The sequence below is a fragment of the Natator depressus genome, chromosome 12 (assembly GCF_965152275.1).
Source record: "Natator depressus isolate rNatDep1 chromosome 12, rNatDep2.hap1, whole genome shotgun sequence".
Taxonomy (NCBI): Eukaryota; Metazoa; Chordata; order Testudines; family Cheloniidae; genus Natator; species Natator depressus.
Window position 1 is genome coordinate 17,506,617 of NC_134245.1, and position 20,136 is coordinate 17,526,752.

The 20,136-nt window shown below is 38.3% G+C and overlaps 1 protein-coding gene across 1 annotated transcript in view; it reads left to right on the forward strand.

The window, feature by feature from the left end:
• LOC141996814 (plasmanylethanolamine desaturase 1-like) overlaps positions 1–20,136 on the forward strand; it is an 81,094-nt gene that overhangs the window by 49,618 nt on the left and 11,340 nt on the right. The window contains exons 4-5 of the mRNA XM_074969111.1: positions 7,511–7,602; positions 18,405–18,549. Of these exons, the coding sequence (XP_074825212.1) occupies positions 7,511–7,602; positions 18,405–18,549 (237 nt within the window). The remainder of the gene's footprint in view (positions 1–7,510; positions 7,603–18,404; positions 18,550–20,136) is intronic.

A 20,136-nucleotide genomic window follows, 5' to 3' on the forward strand; every position in this document is an offset into this window, starting at 1 on the left:
GAGGCTGATATGTGGAGTGGGAGGCTTCCATTGCTATCTTCTCTTATGCATGGCCCACCTCCCTGCAGGAGGTGAGGGGAGCATTGGAGTCTGTCTCGGGGTCATGCTTTTAATTCTAGCGAGGCAAACTACTGTGATCTGAATGGATTTGCTTTATTAACACCTTGCAAGCATCAGTGTTTTTGAATGTTTTAGAGAGAGAAGATTTAACATTGACTTCGGCTGTGCTTTAATAAAGAATGATTTAAAAATCTGTTCTGTTTTATAAACCTTCGCATTTCACAATAGTTGTGCTTCTCACAAAGACCTGTGATGACTGAAATACATTTCCTGAGGCTCTTTGTTTTTGTTTGCATTCCCTCGTAATGAGAGATATTAGGTTATTAGGAATATTGTATGTACTGTAAGTGAATGCTCCTTTCCTTTCCTTTCCTTTCGACCCTGGTAGTTTGTAGTTTTGAAGTTTTCTTCTTATTTTGTACTTTAATACACTGCCATTGATTTGGTTTGATTTAATGCATTTGAGTGAAGAGGTTCTGAAACAAGAGGTAGTGAGTTTTACTTGATTTTGATCGTACAAGGCAAAATAAGACTCCTGTAAGCTGGTATGCAGACTCACAAGGTGAGTTTACAAAGTACACGTGAGAAGCCCAGTATGCACAGAACCTTTCTCTTTGGAAAACACCCATGTATGTGTTTCATTATTTTTCCTGCTAAGTGGACATTTTGTAAAGTCCACACCAGAGGGCTTGGCACCTCCAAAAAGGATCCTGGCAAGGTTAGTCCCAATGAGCAAAATATGCAAATTTAAATTTAAAATATTTTCTTAATAGAAGTTGCATAAATTATTCCCAGTGGGCACCTACATGACAATAAATTTAATGTGCTTGGGAATTAATGTGCCCCACTTATATTACTTTGTTCCATTTTTAAAAAAATGCATTATTCATTTAAACTGTACTCTATTCTACTTAGCTCTTTAAAAGGACACTCAACCATTTATTTTTTAGCCCCAAATTTAACTTATGGAAATGTAAATTTTATTTAGTATGTATAGAATACCTGTATATATGAAATATAACACCTTTACTGAATTCAGTGTAATTTTAAAATCCAGAAATAAAACAAATGTACAAAAAGCGACACCACTTTGGTTGATTCTTATGATTGTTTGAAACAATATATACATTATATAATAAAACAGTGTTTGAAGGTGTTCAGAAACTTTCCTTTTAACTCCTGAAAAATTGTTTGGGTCCCCAGTAACCCAGACAGCATATAGGCAATGTGGATGTTCTAGCATGTGTGTGCCTATTCCTGCGAGCAGCCACAGAGATCTGTTTTGGCTGTCCCCTGCTTGTCTGCACAGCTGCCTCTGTAGTAGCTCCATCTAATTCTGTGCAGGGGCTAGAGGGTAACGGGGTTGCTAGAATTTAATAATGATCCATATAAGAATGATCCATCGAGAAGCACTGTGAGGAGTGTTTGGATTGTGAAATCAGGAGCAGAAGATAGACAGGGGGGACACTGAATCAGCAGTTGATAGGGATGGGTTTTTGGCCTTTTAATCCCTTCTGGCAGTGTCTGGTGATTGTCTTTATCAGTTCATCTGGACGACTGGCAGTTTCTGAAAAGAATAAGGGCCAGCATTGTTGCACCTATTCTTGTGCTTAGTTAAACAGGTTCTAATGCCAAGGGTTTGTGCAAGTATAATGAGTATTCAATTTGTATCTAATCTTTCCTTTTTTGAAGCACATGGAGGTACTTGGAGTACCAAAGTTGTCACACAAGCTTAAATTCTCTTCATGAAAACAATTTAGGGTGGGATTTTCAAAAGCATTTGGCACTGGCCTAACCCAGCTCCCTTTCAAATCAGTTATAAAGCTCCTGTTGATTTAATCGGGAGCAAAGTTAGTCAGTCAAAAGCTGAGCACTTTTGAAAATCTCTCCCTAGTGTGTATGGTAACACCCACTGTTTCATGTTCTCTATGTATATAAATCTCCCCACTGTATTTTCCACTGAATGCATCCGATGAAGTGAGCTGTAGCTCACGAAAGCTTATGCTCAAATAAATTTGTTCGTCTCTAAGGTGCCACAAGTCCTCCTCTTCTTTCTCCCTAAACTGTAAATGAGAATATACATTTGAGGATATCACAACATAAATTTTTATACCATGCTTATGATTGTGCTATTTGAGTGACTTACATTTGTCAGTTCATCTGCTTGATGATGCTTGATGATGTCACTTCATCCATTTGATGTGGATTTGGCACTGTAATTCAAATTTACATATAATTTATTCTTTGGTACTCATATGCTGCATATGAGTTGCCATACAAAATGTAGGCCCATATCAGTTGCCATACAAAAACCTTTCTGAAGCTCTCTAAATAGCATCGTTATTTCATTACCCTGAAGCTTAAGAAGTTTTCTCCACTTTTTTTCATTCATGTCTTATGTATAGGGACAAAATGGCTATCGATTAAATAAAATGTGACGTTATTTGGTCTGTAACTTTTTTCCTGATACATTTGACTTGATATTCATTTTAAGTGGCCTTTGGTTTTTTAAAGTCATTTAAATGATATACTTCATTGTTAAATGTCATTCTAATAATGGAAATACTAAACTATGACAGGTTTCAAAGAATGTTTCAAATACTAAGTCTGGAGGTAACAGCTTTATTACTGCTTGATGACTTGACCCATATTTCCTAACATGATTTCCCTGCTGTAACTTTAAGTGAGTTCATGTAAGTCTAATGATATCAGTTGACCTTGAGAGTTAAACCCAAAAGCCTGTGGGGAGTTTTAGTTTCTTGCACTGTTGTTAAACATTATCTTTTTTTAAATGCAGTACTTAAAAACTTCCAATATACTAAAATATATACGTGTACAATTTATTTCAAAAAAACAATATTTTTCCAATCACTTATGAATCTCCAAATAGTGTGTTTTACAATATAGATGCATAGTGCAAGAATTAAACAGTATCAAAACACAATTATGATAATACCTTCTATAACACACGTGGTGGTGGTAAGTGGAAAGGCTGTGTGATAATGGTTATCAGACACCTCTGGCCAACTCACCATCACTAATCAGTCTCATCTGGGACTACTTCAAACATTCAAACCCCTCCAGACAGCTGCCATTTATTTTTATTTTTAAACAACTTGCCTGTTTCCTCCTGTCTCATAAATGTGGAATTTCCCACAGAATTACATTTGCCTGAAGCATAGGAACAATTTAGGAACAGTGACAAGTTTAAAGTCAGATATCTATCTTGAAACCCATCAGACTAGAAAATGAAACTTTATACCAGCCAGTGTAATGGGGATGTTGCCAGCTTTCCAGTGTGTAAGCCACTGGCTTTTAGCTCTGAAATGCCAAATATTAAAACTTGCTTTGAGTCCTTTAAGAGCAAACCTTAAAAAAATCACGTTATTCTGCATAGACAATGTATTGTAATCACATTTTAGAGGTTTCTAAAATGTATTTGAGAACATCTTTCTATCATTCTGAGGCCTGTATCATTGGATTAAGGCACAAAGAGAATCTGACTTTACAAGTTGAGGGATATAAAAATTTTGAAAAACTCCTTCAAACAGTTTCTAAAATGTTTTTTCTGTAAAGGATGTGGAATGCATAGAATATGTGACTGTATGGTATAAAGATTGTACCAGCACTGTTAATGTATTTGAATAATTTTCATGTGCCTTTACCACTTGTAAGTAATGTGGCCATCCCAAGTTGATGTTGATACAACCTTCATGCTACACCATCATGCCTTCTCTGTTTCCCATGGTGTGGCTGCCACTGATACAGGCAAATAGGCATGTTTCCGGCACCTCTAGGCATGGCAGTCCATAGCCAGGCACCTCTGCGCTTGCTGCATCACTTAGGAATATAAAAAAAATTGCTTGAACCCCGGCACCTCTTTCATTACAAATTAAACACTGTGTGTTTCTATCATCTGTGCATCAGACTGGGGGTACTCAGTCAGGATACAAAAATTTTCATGTCCACTCCAGCTGCTTCTCACCTCCCTGCATCCAGACTCCCCAGTTGATTCTTGCCTGTGCTGAAGAAGCAGCAGGTGCCTCATGCTGAGGTGGCATCTTGAACCTTTTCAACCTGCTTCATTCTTCAGCTGGGAAAGAAAAAGAAGTTGGCCAGGAGCTAACTGCAGCTCTACTCTCCAGCACTTTGTTGTGGGCATTGTATGAACATGAGGCACTGAGTCCTCTTCGCAGATGGTCACTGGTTCACCTGAGGCAAGGCTGATAAGGGCACTTTCACTGCGCTTCAGACACTTGGCACAGGGCTGGACAAATCTCTTAGCTGCCCCGCCCCTGAGGTAGAAGAAAGAGGAGGAAAGCAGTGTCAAGGAGGAGGTTGTCCAGCCCAAGGTAAGGGGATCCTTTTACCCCTTTCTGTGCCCCCACTTGGAAAACATGTGGTTCCAGAGGCCATTACCTGTATCAGCTAGGCATATGGAGCTTCCCTCACAGGTGGCCTTTTCTCTTTTCACCTAAAATCTTCCTAACTGAGGGCCCCTTTTCAGCTCTCTGTCTCACCTGTCTGCTTCCGATCTTGTCCCCGACTTCTCTGTCGTGGGTGTCACTTCGCTGTCTCCTTTGCCTCTTTAAATGGGATAAACTGGTTAAGGAGGGGAAGTAGACTTTGATTCCCAGATCTAGATTTGCTTTCTCCCTGTCCCAACCCTATTCCTTTATCACTAAATCTCTGGAAGATCTTGCCAGACCAGTGGGCCTATCTGGTTTCTCGTATGGCACTGACTTCCAAAATCTCCGCTGTCAAATGAAAGATTCCTGAGCAGGAGTGGGGCCTTCAAATGTTCTTGCAAAGGGCTAACTCAGAAAAATAATGGTCTATTTTTTGAGCTGAGGTTATTGCTAGTCAAACCTATTTGTGTAAGGCAGTGACAGTCACACCATGGGAGTGGACAGAAATGGAAAAAAATATTTGGAAACTTTCAAATGTTTAATTTGTGTTGCAAAAACCAGTTTAGTTTTTTGACTATCCTGATGGTTTTCTGGTATGTGTAACAGCATACCAACAGAGAAGTTAGATACACTGCAACCTTCCATAAAGAGTATTTTAACGCTACTTTTTTCTTAGAATTCAGAAGGATGAAACACAAAGCAGGTTGCTCCCTAAAACAGAGGCATAACTTGCCCCACCTTACTCTAGGCTTTTTGTTTGCTGCCTTCATGCTTCCCTACAGAGCTCCCTAGCCTGCAAGCAGGACCAGGAAACCCCTGAGCATTAAAATGCTAGCTTTACATTTTAATACATTTTCTGTACATCACATTTTCCAGGGCATGACCACAGAGGTACAGATGCCCACAAAACTGTCTAATCAGATGTATAGCTTGGGCTGAGTAACTGAAATTAGGAAGTCAAGGCAGACTAACCTATATTATACAGACTTTGCAGTCATCAGCTGGGGAGTTTGCCTGCATGGAAGAGGAGGCAGAGCTGTGCATAAAAATTTCTGTACCTCATGTGGGCACCACCGCTTACCTGACAGAAGACAAGGATGTACCCATTTGTCTGTACCGGTGGTAGTCAGTCCATGAAACATAATTAACTGTCACATTTGTTACTATAATGCTATTTTTGTGAATTATGCCCAGTTTGCATGTTAGAGGAAGACTGAATTAAGGGTATAATCCTGCTCCCACTGAAATTATCTACATTTCTGGATTTTGACAAATAAGATCCCCAGAAGGAGGGGGAGATATTTTATGTAACGTAGACGACACTATTAGAAATCCTGAAGTCCTCGCTCTGTTTTTATGCCAGCCCATGCTCAAGTAAACTCCTATGAAAATCCATTGGACTTTGGGGTTTGGCCGTTAAAATAGACTATGAAATTAATGGCCCATTTGAAATATTAGGATAAGTGCAGTTGACTTTAGGAAAATCCTGAATACTAACATGCTTCATAGTGTTAGACTCAAGAAGCTCAATTTATTTAGCTTAACAACGAGATGGTTTAGGGGTGACTTGATTACAGTCTATAAATATCTTCATGGGGAACAAATATTTAATAATGGGCTCTTCAGTCTAGCAGAGAAAGATATAATGTGATGCAGTGCTGGAAGTTGACGCTAGACAAATCCAGATTGGAAATAAAGCATGCATTTTTAACAATGAAAGTAAATAACTATTGGAACAATGTACCAAGCGTCTTTGTGGATTTTCTATCACTGACAATTTTTAACTTGAGACTGGATATTTTTACTAAAAGATCTGCTCTAGGAATTATTTTGGGGAAGTTAAATGGCTTGTGTTATATGGGCGGTCAGACTAGATGATCACACTGGTCCCTTCTAGCCTTGGAATCTATGAATAGAAGTTCAGGGTGGTTATTAAATCTAGTTGTTGCTGTGACAACATGTCACACTGACTTCAAATATTTTTTTTAAATTCAGGACAAAGATGGTTTGCATGAAGAATTTATTTACTGTGAAGGGGAGTTTGTTTACATGGTATCTAAGGAGGACAATGCTAATAATTGATGGGGGAAATGTAACTGGTATGGCAATTGTTTTGAATTAACTTCTTCACTTTAGTTTGACAGGCAAATCATGAATCTTGGAGTTAGATAATTAGCCCATTTAAAAAAATCCTTTCCTTTTAGTTGTATTTTAATAACTAGAATAGAGTTTCATGGACAGTGGATTGAGTTACTGATATGCTGTATATAAAGCTTATGAAATATTAATATAAAACTTCAACATTTTTGCTAGATGTTAATATTGAACCAGCATTTGAAAATGAGGGAATAGTTCAGTGTAAGTAGCTCTTGTAGTCTGATCACAATAAACCCCTGATCCAGTATTTTTGAATCCTTGCCCTTGTTGAGCTAGAATATGAAATTAAGCATTCAGATCTGGAAACCGCAGTCTCTGGAGAATTTTGCTCTTTTGGAAAAGGCTCTCCGCACAATGGAACCATCTTATGTTGCTGGAATGAAGGGCATTTCGGGAAGGTATTTCAATGAAGATACAAAACTGTATAGGCCACACAGAGAAAGGTGGGGAGAGAGAGAGAGATAAGGAAGAATATGGTTGAAAAAATGTTGGAGAAACACTGGGCTAGCCCCTTATTTTGTGCTAGGTTGGGTTAAGTAAACCTACAATAGAGAAACCTTTAAAAACTGATTAATGGATTACTATTAAAATGAAGTTGGCACCTGCTGACTTGCTGGATTTTTATATGTAAAAGTGATTTTCTGATTCTGCATGATTCCAGAAGCAGCTTTTTAATATGTTTTTAAATGTAGACTTTACCTTTCTTTTAATTGAAATTGATTAAACTGAATTTTGCTAGTTTTATGTGGTCTCATAAAAAGTATTTTTGCATTGGAAATCAGTGACTTTTTTTTTTTAATTTTATCTGCTGCATAGGGAAAGTGGTTGATGTAACTTCAGTGTGTAGATTAGCTTCTAGTGTTAACATTTTTTTTTATTTCCAGTTGCTGGAATTATTACAGCTGATTTTGCCTCAGGCATGGTTCACTGGGGAGCTGATACCTGGGGTTCCGTTGATATCCCTGTCATTGGCAAGGTAAGGAAAAGTTGACTTGTATTCAGTATGAGCAGTAGACTAGAAATAAATCATTTTAATATGCTTTCTGAAGATAAAAAATCAGGAAGGGTTGCGGGTGTGATTCTGGTTTTACGCACCCATCCACCAGCAATATCTGGGAACCTTGCCCAAAACTCTTGAGACAGTGTTCATTCTTTCTTATGTATTGAGAAATGGATCTCACTTAAACACTGGGAACACTGTACCCACCCAATAAGAATTATTTTTTTATAAAGTAAATGCTGTAAAAGCATGAAATTTTAGTGCTCAGGTTATCCATTGAACAAGTTTAATCTGTGACACACAAAATGCAGTTCAGAAAAGATTATGCACTAAATCTAGGTATTTCTACTGTGCCTATTAGTACAGTATCCGAGCACCAACGTATCTGTTTAATTTTTAGAAATGCTTATTAGTACCTTATACTGAGATGTGTGGAAGGAGGGGTGTAATTGAGTGACCTTTGTGCAATTGTGTAATATGTTCATTTTTAAAAAATCAGCACTGGAAAAAAACAGCTCTTATAAGAAACGTACATTTTTGTAAGTCTGCAGTTAAAGTCTGAACACCAGTGAAATAAGTTATTTCCTTGTGACAATGCCATATTTAGCACACTAATAAAAGAGGGGAAAGAAAGTGATCTTTGATACGCTAATTATTTTTGGTACTTGCATCAGAGTTTAGTAAATCAGCATGCTACATCTGCAGTGCTAACCAAACTAATCTAAAATACTGGCCTCCCTGTGGAGGTATAGAAATGTCATAGTCCATGGAGACTTGGACTGCATTTATGCAGGTCTGCCTTTTCTGTCATAGATTCAACAGACCTTCCCAGAGAAGATCTACAGTGCTTTAAACAACCTTAACATGGGGTTTAAAGAGATTAATGAATATCAGCCTTGTACTAAATAAATCTTTATCACTTGCTTTACCTACTACAGTAATTGCCTCAGTGCAGTGTAACACATTCAATCTGCCAGCTTGCCGTTAATCTCAAATACATCTTTGACAAAAGAATCCATTTTATCTTCATTTGTGTGTGTGTGAGTGTGTGTGTGTGTGTGTGTGTGTGTGCGCGCGCACACTTGCCAAATCTGGCACTTAATCAGGTCATTGAAATACTATATGAGAAGCTGCTGTGTAATATGAAAATAATATGGTTGATGAGACCATTCGTATGATATACATAGCAAAAGCTCCATTTTATCCTCACTTAATTTTGTATGTGGTATAGCATATATGCCTGCCTTTCACAAAACAAATTATTAATAGACATAAATGAGGCATGGGCTTAAAATGGTGACGTCTGAGGTGTATACAAATAAATAAAGTGCAAGTATGTGTGTGTTACACACAGGTACACACACTTCTTAGATATCAACAATTTTGGTCATATATATGAGAGAGATATTAGGCTTTGTGTGCATATTTATGTTTTCATTTTTCCACTCTGACTTCTGATCTGAATTTCCAATATATAAATGCTTCTAGTTTTCATTAAGAAAGAGTGGATTATTTTAAAGGACTAGTCTCAAAATTATTAATTGCAATTTAGCAACAGCCAGGAACAATATGTAATAATGTAACTACTTTAGAAGTGTTTTGTAATTAAAATAATTTTACCTTTTTATTTAGCAGAAATGGTACAATTAAATTAATTATGGGTCTCCATCTAAAGTCAGTCCTCTCTAACATTATCTGGTGAATTTTTTTAAATGCATATTATTTATTTACTTATTTATATTTAGCTACTTGGTAGCACTCACAGTATATTTTCCATTTACAGTGCTGTAGCCAGGTTGGTAACCGGATATTAGAGAGACGGGGGGTGGGTGAGGTAATTCCTTTTATTAGACCAACTTCTCTTGGTGGAAGAGGCAAGTCCCTCAGAATTTGTGTTAACTACTTATGCTAAACAATCTGTTCCACCTTGTGTTTAGCTCTGACACTGAGTTCCTTTCCCAGACCTGAAGAAGAGCTCAGTGTAGTTTGAAAGCTTTTCTTTTTTTATCAGCAGATGTTGGTCCAATAAAATATATTACCACATCCACCTTGTCTCTCTAATGTATTTTCCAGACATTCAAGAAGTTGAGGGAGATAAGAATGTTTATATTAGTCAACTAGATTCATGATAGGAAGGATGGAAGAAATGGGTCTTAATTCTGGACATGGAAAGGGCCCTTGCAGACTAGCTTAAATTACCTGCATAGATAGTTGCATGGCAGATGTTATGGAGGTCAGGTGACTTTGTGAGAAGCAGATGGCTGGAGATGAGAAGGAATATTGATGGAGTGGATGGTCTGGGGGGCAGTGCTAAACTTGATATAGGTGGATAATTAGGAATGGACAAAGCCTTGAAATAGATGATGAGCTTATATCTGATGCAATAGTGGAAGGAATTCATACTGGGGAGTGACATGCGCATCAGTTGGATCAAAGGAGATGACTTTAACAGCTGCATTTTGTATGTATTGAAGGAGCAATGTGTGTGTCTTCAACAATGGCCAAGATTTTCAAAAGTGCAGAGCATTTACAGCTCCCCTTGAATTCAAGTCCCTAAAGTTGTTAGGCCAAGATTAAATTGAATATTGAAGTCAGTGGGGAGTGATTGGGTTACCACTTTTTTGCAAAATCAAGCTTTTTATATTTTGAAAGTAAGTGTGTGTGTGTGTGTGTGTGTGTGTGTACAATATATCTGTTAAACTGAGAGGCAGTGTAATCAGGGCACTGGATTGAGAATCAGGTGAACTGGGTTTTATTTCTGTTTCTTCCACTGACTTATTATGTGATCTTGGGCATGTCCCTTCATCTTTCTGTGCCTCAGTGTCCATATCTGTAAGATTGAGATTATATTTGTTTTTCTTTTTAAAGTGCTTTGAGATAAGTATGAAAAGATTATGTAAAAATAACTTGTTATTCCTAAATTCTGCAGTACAACCCTGATTTTTCCCCCCTGCCCTATTATATTCCAAATTTTCTTTAGTCTTTGGAAGATAGGCTTTTGTATAAAAGGGATAGAAATGCATTGTGCATAACTATATGAAAGAGCTGTACCATTGTTTTTAACCTGGAATTTCAGATAGCCCGAGGCTGGATAGTTGAGACTGAACTGTGCATTTATTTTAACTGCTCTTGATTGAGGGGTGGGAATTTGCCCTTTTCATTTAGGTGATTATTTTTATATCATATTTCTTGACCTTTCATGGCTGTGTTTGGAGCTTGTGGTTGCTAAGCACTCTTTACCTCCTTCTTTAAAAATCAGTCACAAGACTGACCGGTTTGAGACTGTATTTGAGAGGCTGGCAGAGTGGTTGGATTTTTCTCATACTCGCCGCAATCCTCACATATTTCTTGCTGCTGAGCTGCTAAGACCATGACCTATCTGATGCTGTAATACTTCTTCCCTTTTCTCCTTTGACCCATTGTTTTCAGAGTTTCCTTAGAGTCCTGTCTGTGAACCACACATACTGCAGCTTGATGCCTCTGTGTGCAGCTTCTGGGTTTGCCCTTGCTCTACAGTTGACCTTGCAAGGTCTTTCTTTCCTGTAATGTTTATATTTTATTCATTTTCAAGGCAGAGTGCGTACCCTCAGACTTGTTGTTCACATATTAGTAACAACCTCCATAGCAAAGAAATTTACAGTGAAGCTGTAATACTAAGACTGTACAAACACATGAAGCTTAAATGTCAATCTACCCATTTCTGAGGGTGGATCTTTCTCTCTTACATAATGCCAGAATTGCAACCATTAATTTTGCTAATATCTCTGGGGAGGCACATCAGATTACAGGAAGTATTATACCAATATTATCAGAAAGAGATGGGATATTATTTTTGAACCATTTTCCCACTCATAACAACATATTTAGGATCTAGCTAATAACAGGCTTAAACTAGAAGAAGGCAAATAACTATAGAACATTCCAGACTTGGGTGCCTAAAGGTTAACACCTAAATCCGTGTTTTGGAACCTAAAGGAAGGGGGCCTGATTCCTAGAAGTACTCCATTTCTGCTGCTCGCATTGAAGTCATTGTGCAGAGGCGGGCATCATTTAGCAATAGGATTGAAAAACTGACATAGAACAGAGGCAGGGAGAGAGAGGTCTCTGACTTTCCTGAAAGACACATTGAACAAAGGGACAAAAGATCTTCCCAGACTCCTGCCTGAAGCATCAAAGGATTAGTCTGAAGTAATACTGGACACGCAGGCCAGGGTGAAGGTCTATGATTTAGTGCCAGAATTTCATAATTCTGTACACACAAGTGCACATGCAATAGCAATCATTTCAGATTGCAGACGGGAAATTAGCCCTCTAATTGGCTGATGTACTGACACAGTTGCCAACAACGAGATGAGCAATTATGGAAGGAATCTGGTCCCGAAGATGGACTTGGAGACCAAAATGTTCTAACTTGTCCTTTTAAATTAGGGGTCTGGTTTTCAGAGGTGCAGATGCACAATCTTTCCCCAGTGTTCTCTGGTGCAGTATAGTTTCTTGGTGTCCACCCCCTGACCCATTTTCTAGCAATATAGCCAGAAGCATTCTGGAGCTACCCATCCTGCAGATTCCAGAATGGAAATCTCAGTGTTTTAACAAATATAGCTCTTTGTCACATAGCTATGTCTTACAAGAGGAATTTCAGTCTCCTGCCAGCACAATATCACTTGTATATTTTGCTTGCCCTAGCAAGATTGTCCCCCTACCACATGTTACCTTAGTGATTACTTCTCCTGCAGCTCCTTGGTCATTTTGTTTGTTCAGTGTGTCACCTGCATCCTCTCAGGGCACCAGCCAGATCCTATTTTACAGGGACCCAACACGACTCTAGTAAACAGGGGAAAGGGCCTTGGGACCCAACAATGCAAGTTACTGTTTCTCTTTTACTTTAAAAAAATAAATGAATTGAAACTCGCCTATGACTTCCCAAGGGTAGCTAATGGGGAGATTTTCAAAGCTACCTCAGAGATTTAAGATCACAAGACCTAGTGAAAGTCAGTGAGGATTGTGCTCCCAAATCTCTTAGGTGCTTTTGAAAATCTTCCTTCTGAATGGCCTTTCTAAAAGATTTTAAAGGCAAAAATCCTTTCTTTGTAAAGGCTAGAAAGCATTGTGCCATCATACTTTTCATAACAATTGTCATTTTGTATGCCATGTATTTTAGCCAAAAGAAATGCCAAGAGATTTTATTAGTTATTTTAACACATTGAAGCTATGTCTCCCACTTAATAGCTATCAGTGATCTTATTTCTGAAGTTTGACTCCTGCATAGCTATTCAGATTACAAGTTTACAATTCTCAAATTTATGTATTTATTCAGAGTATAGTCTTATCAGTCATTTTTATCATTTGCTGTGTGATAGATATTTTTAGCCCGGTGGTTAGTGTTGACCACAGATCGATCCATCCATGCTTCCAGAGCCAGTGCATTAATGCTGTTATTTTAGGAGGAGGTCGTATAGTTCTAATAGTGCTTCAATACATAATTTTCCTTTTGCAGCAGTTATTTTAATCTTCTAAGTGGCTACTATACATCTTCTTTACATAAATAGCATTGTTATAAGTCCATTGGAGGAGCTGTGGAGGATATGAGTATTTTAAATTTCTTATTGTAGAATTCCAAATAATTACTCGGTGTAAATCAGTTTAGTCTTCAGTTTACTTCAGATTATTTGTTCAAACAAATGAACGCTATTTTGTTATGTTTCCTTTCTTGTTCCTATTGTTCACTTTTCTCATGCTTCCTTTTGGAAGTGTAAGAACTCTGAAATCCGCCCATAGAGAAAGTTCTATTGAAAATAGATCAGTGCTTGCTTGTAACTTGCAGGACTTCACATCAGCATCATTGCTCTTGTATTAAGCAATTATTTCAATATGTGCTCTTTCATGGTGATTGTTTGGTGCTTAATTGAATACTTCCCATTAGCTCTCTTTTCTCAGATTGATTTCTGTACTTCCTTAGCATAATGAATACAGAGATTTGCAAGAACAAAAAGTGCTACTACCCTATTAGCCATACCAGGAAAATAAATTGACACATTTCTCCAATTAAACATGCTGGGTTTTTTTAAAGTTCTTTGAGAAATTCCTTGCTTCTTACACACCAGATAACAAAATCTTTTAATGCCGTAATCTCTTCGTAATGTAGGATCTTTCTAGGTCTGAGGCTAGACTGTCTTATGTTTTCAAAGCATGAGTTACGAGAAAGGGACATTCTTTCCAAAAAACACAGATCTTTGAGTAGTGTCCCTATGGATGCTCCATGTCAAGCGTGTATGTGCTTTCGATTGGAGATTTTTGGTAGTAATGCCCGTTTGGTGCACTCATGCACCGTACTCATCCTCATGCCATGCAACAAGGCTACATAGGGCTGCATGGATGAATCCCTGTCAGTGCCTTCTCAACCACCTTCGCCTGAGACGGCGCATCCGGCATGCCCACTTCAGTCAGTCAAGCTTGCCTCAACTAGTCTTTAGTTAGTTGTTAGTTTTATTAGTTTAGTTTTTAGTAATGTTGAATTTGTTGGTTTTTGTAAGAGGATTGTGCCTTGTCTTTATTCCCCTCCCGCTTCTTGGAGGTTCTCCCTCGGCTCGGAGATATGCCAAGATCACCAGGGTTCTGATATTGTCTCACTTGCTGGGAAGTGATCCTGATCAGTAACTGGCATTCCTGGTACGTTCATTCTCTAGGAGAAACATATGTTCCACAGAAGTACAATTTCTGTTTAGCCCTGAAAAGCAGGGCCAGGAAGAAAAGGGAGAGTGAGATGAGGAGGTTTTATGATGGAGTGCTTCCTCTGCCTCACCTCAGACCCAGGGCAGGAGATTTCCCCTCCTCCCTCCCACGCTCACACACCAGTCTCTGAGCAAACATAGTACCCTGTCAGCCTCAGCCCAATGTTCATCTCGACCTTCCATACTAAAGTGACCCTTTGCATTATCTGGATACGTAAAAATTAGGATTAGAATTTGGTAATGGGTCAGATATATATCAGGTTTTTATTTTACCTGGAGCAGTGCTTAGTATCAGAATGTTTGTTATGGACTTATATACATTAACTTTCAAATAATATTCTTAAATAATATAAAAATAATATATTTTTTGTGCAATTGATAGTCATTATCTCTTTTGTTAATGAGCTGGCAACTACAGTACCACTTAAAAAGTCACTATTTGCTGCTTGGCAGTATTTTCAGTTCATCATGGCGTTTGTTCCAGTGCTGTTCCACTATTCATAGAATCCCTTTTCAAGCACTTGTGGATACAGATCGTTGAAATACCATGTAAAATTCTTCTCTTAGATCCTCCTGAAAGCAAATAGCTCCTTATATGTGCAGTACTCCCATTTGGTCTGAAAGCATGGGATTTGTCTCTTAGAATTGGACATGTGTTGTAATCCCATTTCCATGCAAGAACCTTAACATGGTGCTATTCCCTTCCATTTGCTTCTATCATTATGCATACATAGGTGTATTATTTGTGCTGTACTATAAATTTGGTGATGTTTCTAATGACATTCAGAAATTTTTGCAGTCTTTTAAATGTTGCAGGGTTTCTTTCTTTGTTTCTTTCAGCAGCCCACTTTGATGAATGACAGGTTTTCATTCTTTTTCATATGGGGGAAAAAGCAGCTTTGCTTCCCTTTCTCCTGAGAAATTTTACAAAATATTCCATAAGTCATCTTCGAACCAGTGGTGTTTTCTTCTTTCAAGTTTCTTGGGATCATTTTCTTTTTTCTGAAGTCATGTGCCAACTTGTAAAGATACATAGCAGTCTTCAGATTCACTTTTGTGTCTTGAAAGTTGATCTAAGAAATACATTTTTCTACGAGATAATAAACTTGTCATCAAAATGTAAAAATTATCTTTCAGCCAACCAGAATTTTTTTCTACCAGCTAAGACCCTGATCTTGCAATTGACCGCATGCAGATGCACCACTGTGATTTCTCTGAGCCCCATTGCAATGGATGGGGTTCTGTCTGGGCGCACATCTGTGCATGTGTGCTGTCAGTTGCTAGATCAGGGCCTTAAAAAGTAATACACTGCATTTGTCCACCTGCAGTTTTTCTTTTAGAGTCTACTAGTAACTGGAAACAATTTACTTTGGGAGAACTCAATATACGGTTATAATTAACCTAGTGACAGTGACTGTCATTCACAAATCTATTACTTATTTTGTGTACAAGATTGTAAGAGTTTTTTATAAAAATAAATAAAATCTGTTAGCCTTTAAGGTGTCACCAGACTCCTCGTTGTTTTTATAAAAATATAGCAGTTAAAATAAATTGAATGATTAGCAACAATCAGAGGAAACTTACAACTTACTGATCCAAGATATGTTTATACCTCAAGCACAAATTAACTCTCCCTTACTTGGGATAGCCTTCTTTTTATGGTTATTTGTATTGAGTGGTTACTCGTTCACTAGTCAGCCCCAAACATGTTCTAGGTGCTTGACAGACAAGAAGGAGAATTAGTATGAAGAGATTAGTATGGCTTTTTTTAATGAACATCAATACAATGAGATATTTTGATGTTCTATATCTGTCTGAGGCTATGCCTACACTTGTGGTGGCATGAAGAGTACAGACTCTACATGACCCCCCAAGCATGAGTATAAATAAGCAGTGCTTCACCATCCACACTGCTAGGTGAGTAGAGCAAAGACATGCCAGAACCTTAGGGTATGTACCCTATATGGCTCTCTACATGCCCGAGCAGTGCCACTCCTGTCTACGCTCTTATATTTTGCATGTAGCGTCCTGCTTCTGGAGCCTTTTCCCGTCACAGAGAAAGGCTTCAGCAGTGGGGAACTGCCAGAGCTTTTTCCCGCTACCTCTCCCCAGCCAGAGCTTTTCACTGCTGCATGTAGCTACATACCACAGTGTGGCTACAGCCTGCTTTCCTATATAAAGTGTAGCTGTATGTACCTTACATAATGCTGCCAGGGTAGACAAGGCCTAGGTAATGTAGTTGCTGGTCAACTTTTTGTTGGAAATATACTTTGCTTGAACTTTGAATTGTACTAATTATAGGTTGGTTAACTTATTTTTTTAATAATCTAGTTTCTGTACCAGAGTTTCTCTCTCTTTCTTATATTGTCTTTTCTCTAATGAATTCCTTCCTTCCTTGTTCCATAGTATCAGTCAATATCCATGTACCCATAGAATGTAAAATCTTGTAGGTGTAAAAGTCTGATATTAAATCATTTGGTCTGGAAATTCAAATGCAGAAGTTGTAATTGAAATGTCTCTAAGGTTCTTTGCAGTTGTGTTAAGTAAACCTTAGTTTTGTTAAGTAAACCTTAGTTTTGTTTGTGGAGTTTGGCTTACTTAGAATTTGCTTATTCTTTAAAGTAAATTATTCCATTCATTGTGAGAATTTGAGAAGTAATCCTGTGACATGATATTTATACAGAAAAGTAAGTATTTGAAAGTCTTTCTAGTGGGAACTATCTGTTCTGTGTTGTAAAACTCCTGTTGTCATTTAGGCTGTTGTGTAAGTATTTCCTTTATAGAAGTGGGGATCCAAAAGAATTTTTACCATGTTTTTTTTTTAAATGATTGCTTTAATCCCACAATTTTACTTTCTTAGCTTGCTGCAGTACAACAAATGAACCTGCTAGCAGCTAATCTAGCATGTGAATTGATATAATTACAAAACCTCCACAACCATGCGAGTTGGTAAAAAGCTAGTTGTCAAAGCAAACATTTTTCTAAATGTTGCTTCAGTTCTGTGGTTATAGGAGAAGAACATACGAAACCTGTAACAGTAGCAGTGTAGATAAAGTTCTCGCAGTCTCCCGAGGTAATGATATCCCATATTTGTTTTCATTCCACAGACATTTGATGTGCCAGTGTCTTGTCTGAATAGAATATACCCACACAGAAAATTGGGATGTTAAATGGTCACAAGTTACGGCATTGCTCCAGTAGCAGATTCTCACCAAGATGATGATGTTCAATAATAATAACAACAATACCTAGCTCTCATACAGAAATGCTAGCACTTACATCCAAACAAAAACACAAACTTCTGTGATTTCTGTAACTTGTAGTTTTTGTGTCATATGCAAATTTGTGTGTTCTGATTTGTGTTGTCATCCAAGATATTAATGTATGCTGAAGAATACCAGACCCACAATCAACCCCTTAGGGAATTCATACGTGTTCCACACACACATGCCATTCCAGTGTAACACCATTGATTACTTGTGGCTGGTTATCCCTAGGCAGTATTTTTAGCCACTTAACTGTGATTAATATTTTTCTCCACTGATATTAATTGTGGACACAAAAATTAGAACTGGTCTTTTAAAATGTGGCCCATTTTGTCCTCTAGATTTGTTATACCCTGGCCTATTAGTACATAAAGCTATTTGCTGTGTTTGGCATGGCATCTGTGTCACGTATCTGTGTTGGCGGTAACACTAAAGGTTCCTTTGCTGTATTGGGTAGGTTGTGGCTGGTTCTGGATGGGTATGCAAACTAGGAAAATGTCCGCATTCCTGCACCATCAGCCAACCACAGTTCTTGGGCTCCATCAAGCCTCTTCACTGTGAACACTTTGCGTTCTGTTGATAAATTATACTTTTTTTTTAATGCTCTCAAGTTACGTTTAATTGATAAGATCATACTTTTAGTAACCTTTGTTAAATTCAAGATTTTTCATATTGGTAGGAAAATGGATTGTATGTTCACACTGAACACACAAACTTGGGGGAGAGTCTGTAGGACCATTGCAAAAATAATTAAAATAAATCTTGTTTTTTCTACCAACAGGCATTTATCAGACCATTTAGAGAGCATCATATTGATCCAACAGCAATAACCAGACATGACTTCATTGAGACCAATGGAGATAACTGTTTGATAACCATAATTCCACTGGCCTTCATGTTCTATAAATTCCTCTCTCAAACACCAGGTAAGCTTGTGTTTTGTTTTGTTTTTTTCTTGGTGGACAAAGAGGGGTGAGCACCTCTGGTCATTGTCAAGGGACTTCTGAGGTCTGGTTCTCTACTGCCTTGCAACTTGTATTGTCATTGACGCCACTGCAAAGTTTTAATGTTTGCAGGTTGGAATTCTCCACTCAATCTGCACAGGTGTAAATGATGAAAAAAGGTATGGGGCAATGGGAAATCAGGCCTGTGATTTTTACCACTGAGAGAGTCTAAAGGTGAGGATTGTCTTTTTCCAAAGTGCAGTCCCTTGGTTACAAGCTGCGGCAGCTGAAAGTGTGGGCTGGAGGTATGTTTTGTCGTTAATGCTCAGCTTGTCTCTTGCTGTTCCTTTTCCACAGAGTCTTTGCTGAAGTGTACTGACTGCTGTCGCAGGTATAGGCATGGAGCAAGGAGAATCTTGATCCAAGGGTCATGGGCTAAAGTGAGCCTGGGAAAGCCAGGTTTTGCAGGCAGCCACACAGATTGGTTTCAGATTCTGCAAATTTACCAATCTCATTCCTTTGCTTTGTGCTCCAGGGACTGAGTCTTGGAGTGCCAGACTCTTCTGGGAATCAGTCTGCTCTCTCCTCCTCTCCACACTTCAGGGAGAAGGACTACAGCAGTGCAGACTGCTTCTTAACTAACCACATCTCTATGTCGCAAGAGCTCCTTACCACCTAGGCTTCAAGGACCTGGTGTCCAAGACTGTGGCTGTCCTGGGCCAGTGTCTGAGAATCTCCTCCCTTTAGTCTGCAACCCGGTGGTGAGTCTTTGCTTGGCCAGTTGATGCAAGTTGCAGTGGAATATCATAGCACTCTCTGTTGAACTGAACTCTGTGTTCAGGGTTATTTGGTTTAGGTCTGAAAGGCTGGGGTGTGGCTAGCCTGAATTTCCACTCACATGTTCACCTGGCCCTGCTAATAATGAGCTGAATTTCATATTGCCTGTACTGCACAGCCAGCTTGCTGCACAGAATCTTAACAGCCTTAATAATTCCCCTAACCATCCAATTAGACTAATAATAAAGGCTTAATTACATATCCAGTTAATCATCAGATTTGTTCATGGAACAGCTTTAATTGGTAGATACAGCTGTTACAATTTTCCAGTTTGAAAGCTATCACCCATTTTTGCTCACAGCTATATTCACCCAACTGTTTTTATTATTGGGACTTGACTGGCATTATTAAGACAATAAAAAGGCTCAGGAACTAAGAAACCTAACCACCCACTGCTATTGCAGCACCCTTCTACCAAACGTTGCCTGGGTTCAAGCCTGACCCTCAGGTTTATAGTGCTTTGTACTGCACATGTTGAAGGAACTCCAAATAGCAGATGGCTTCTTTACAGGTTTCCAAAAATGAAGCTGTTCTGTATTCTGCCCAAGTGGTTCCCACAAAATGATTGTTAAAGACTTTGGGACCTGGAAGCTTCTTGGCTTTGTATGATTCAATAATGCCACTACCTAAGCCATTTTGTAATAGATCCTTCAGTAGCCCTGAGTCTTTTCTTATTATGGAAACATATAAATTGGCTCATCCTGTAAAACCCTTCAGTTTTAAAATGTAAAA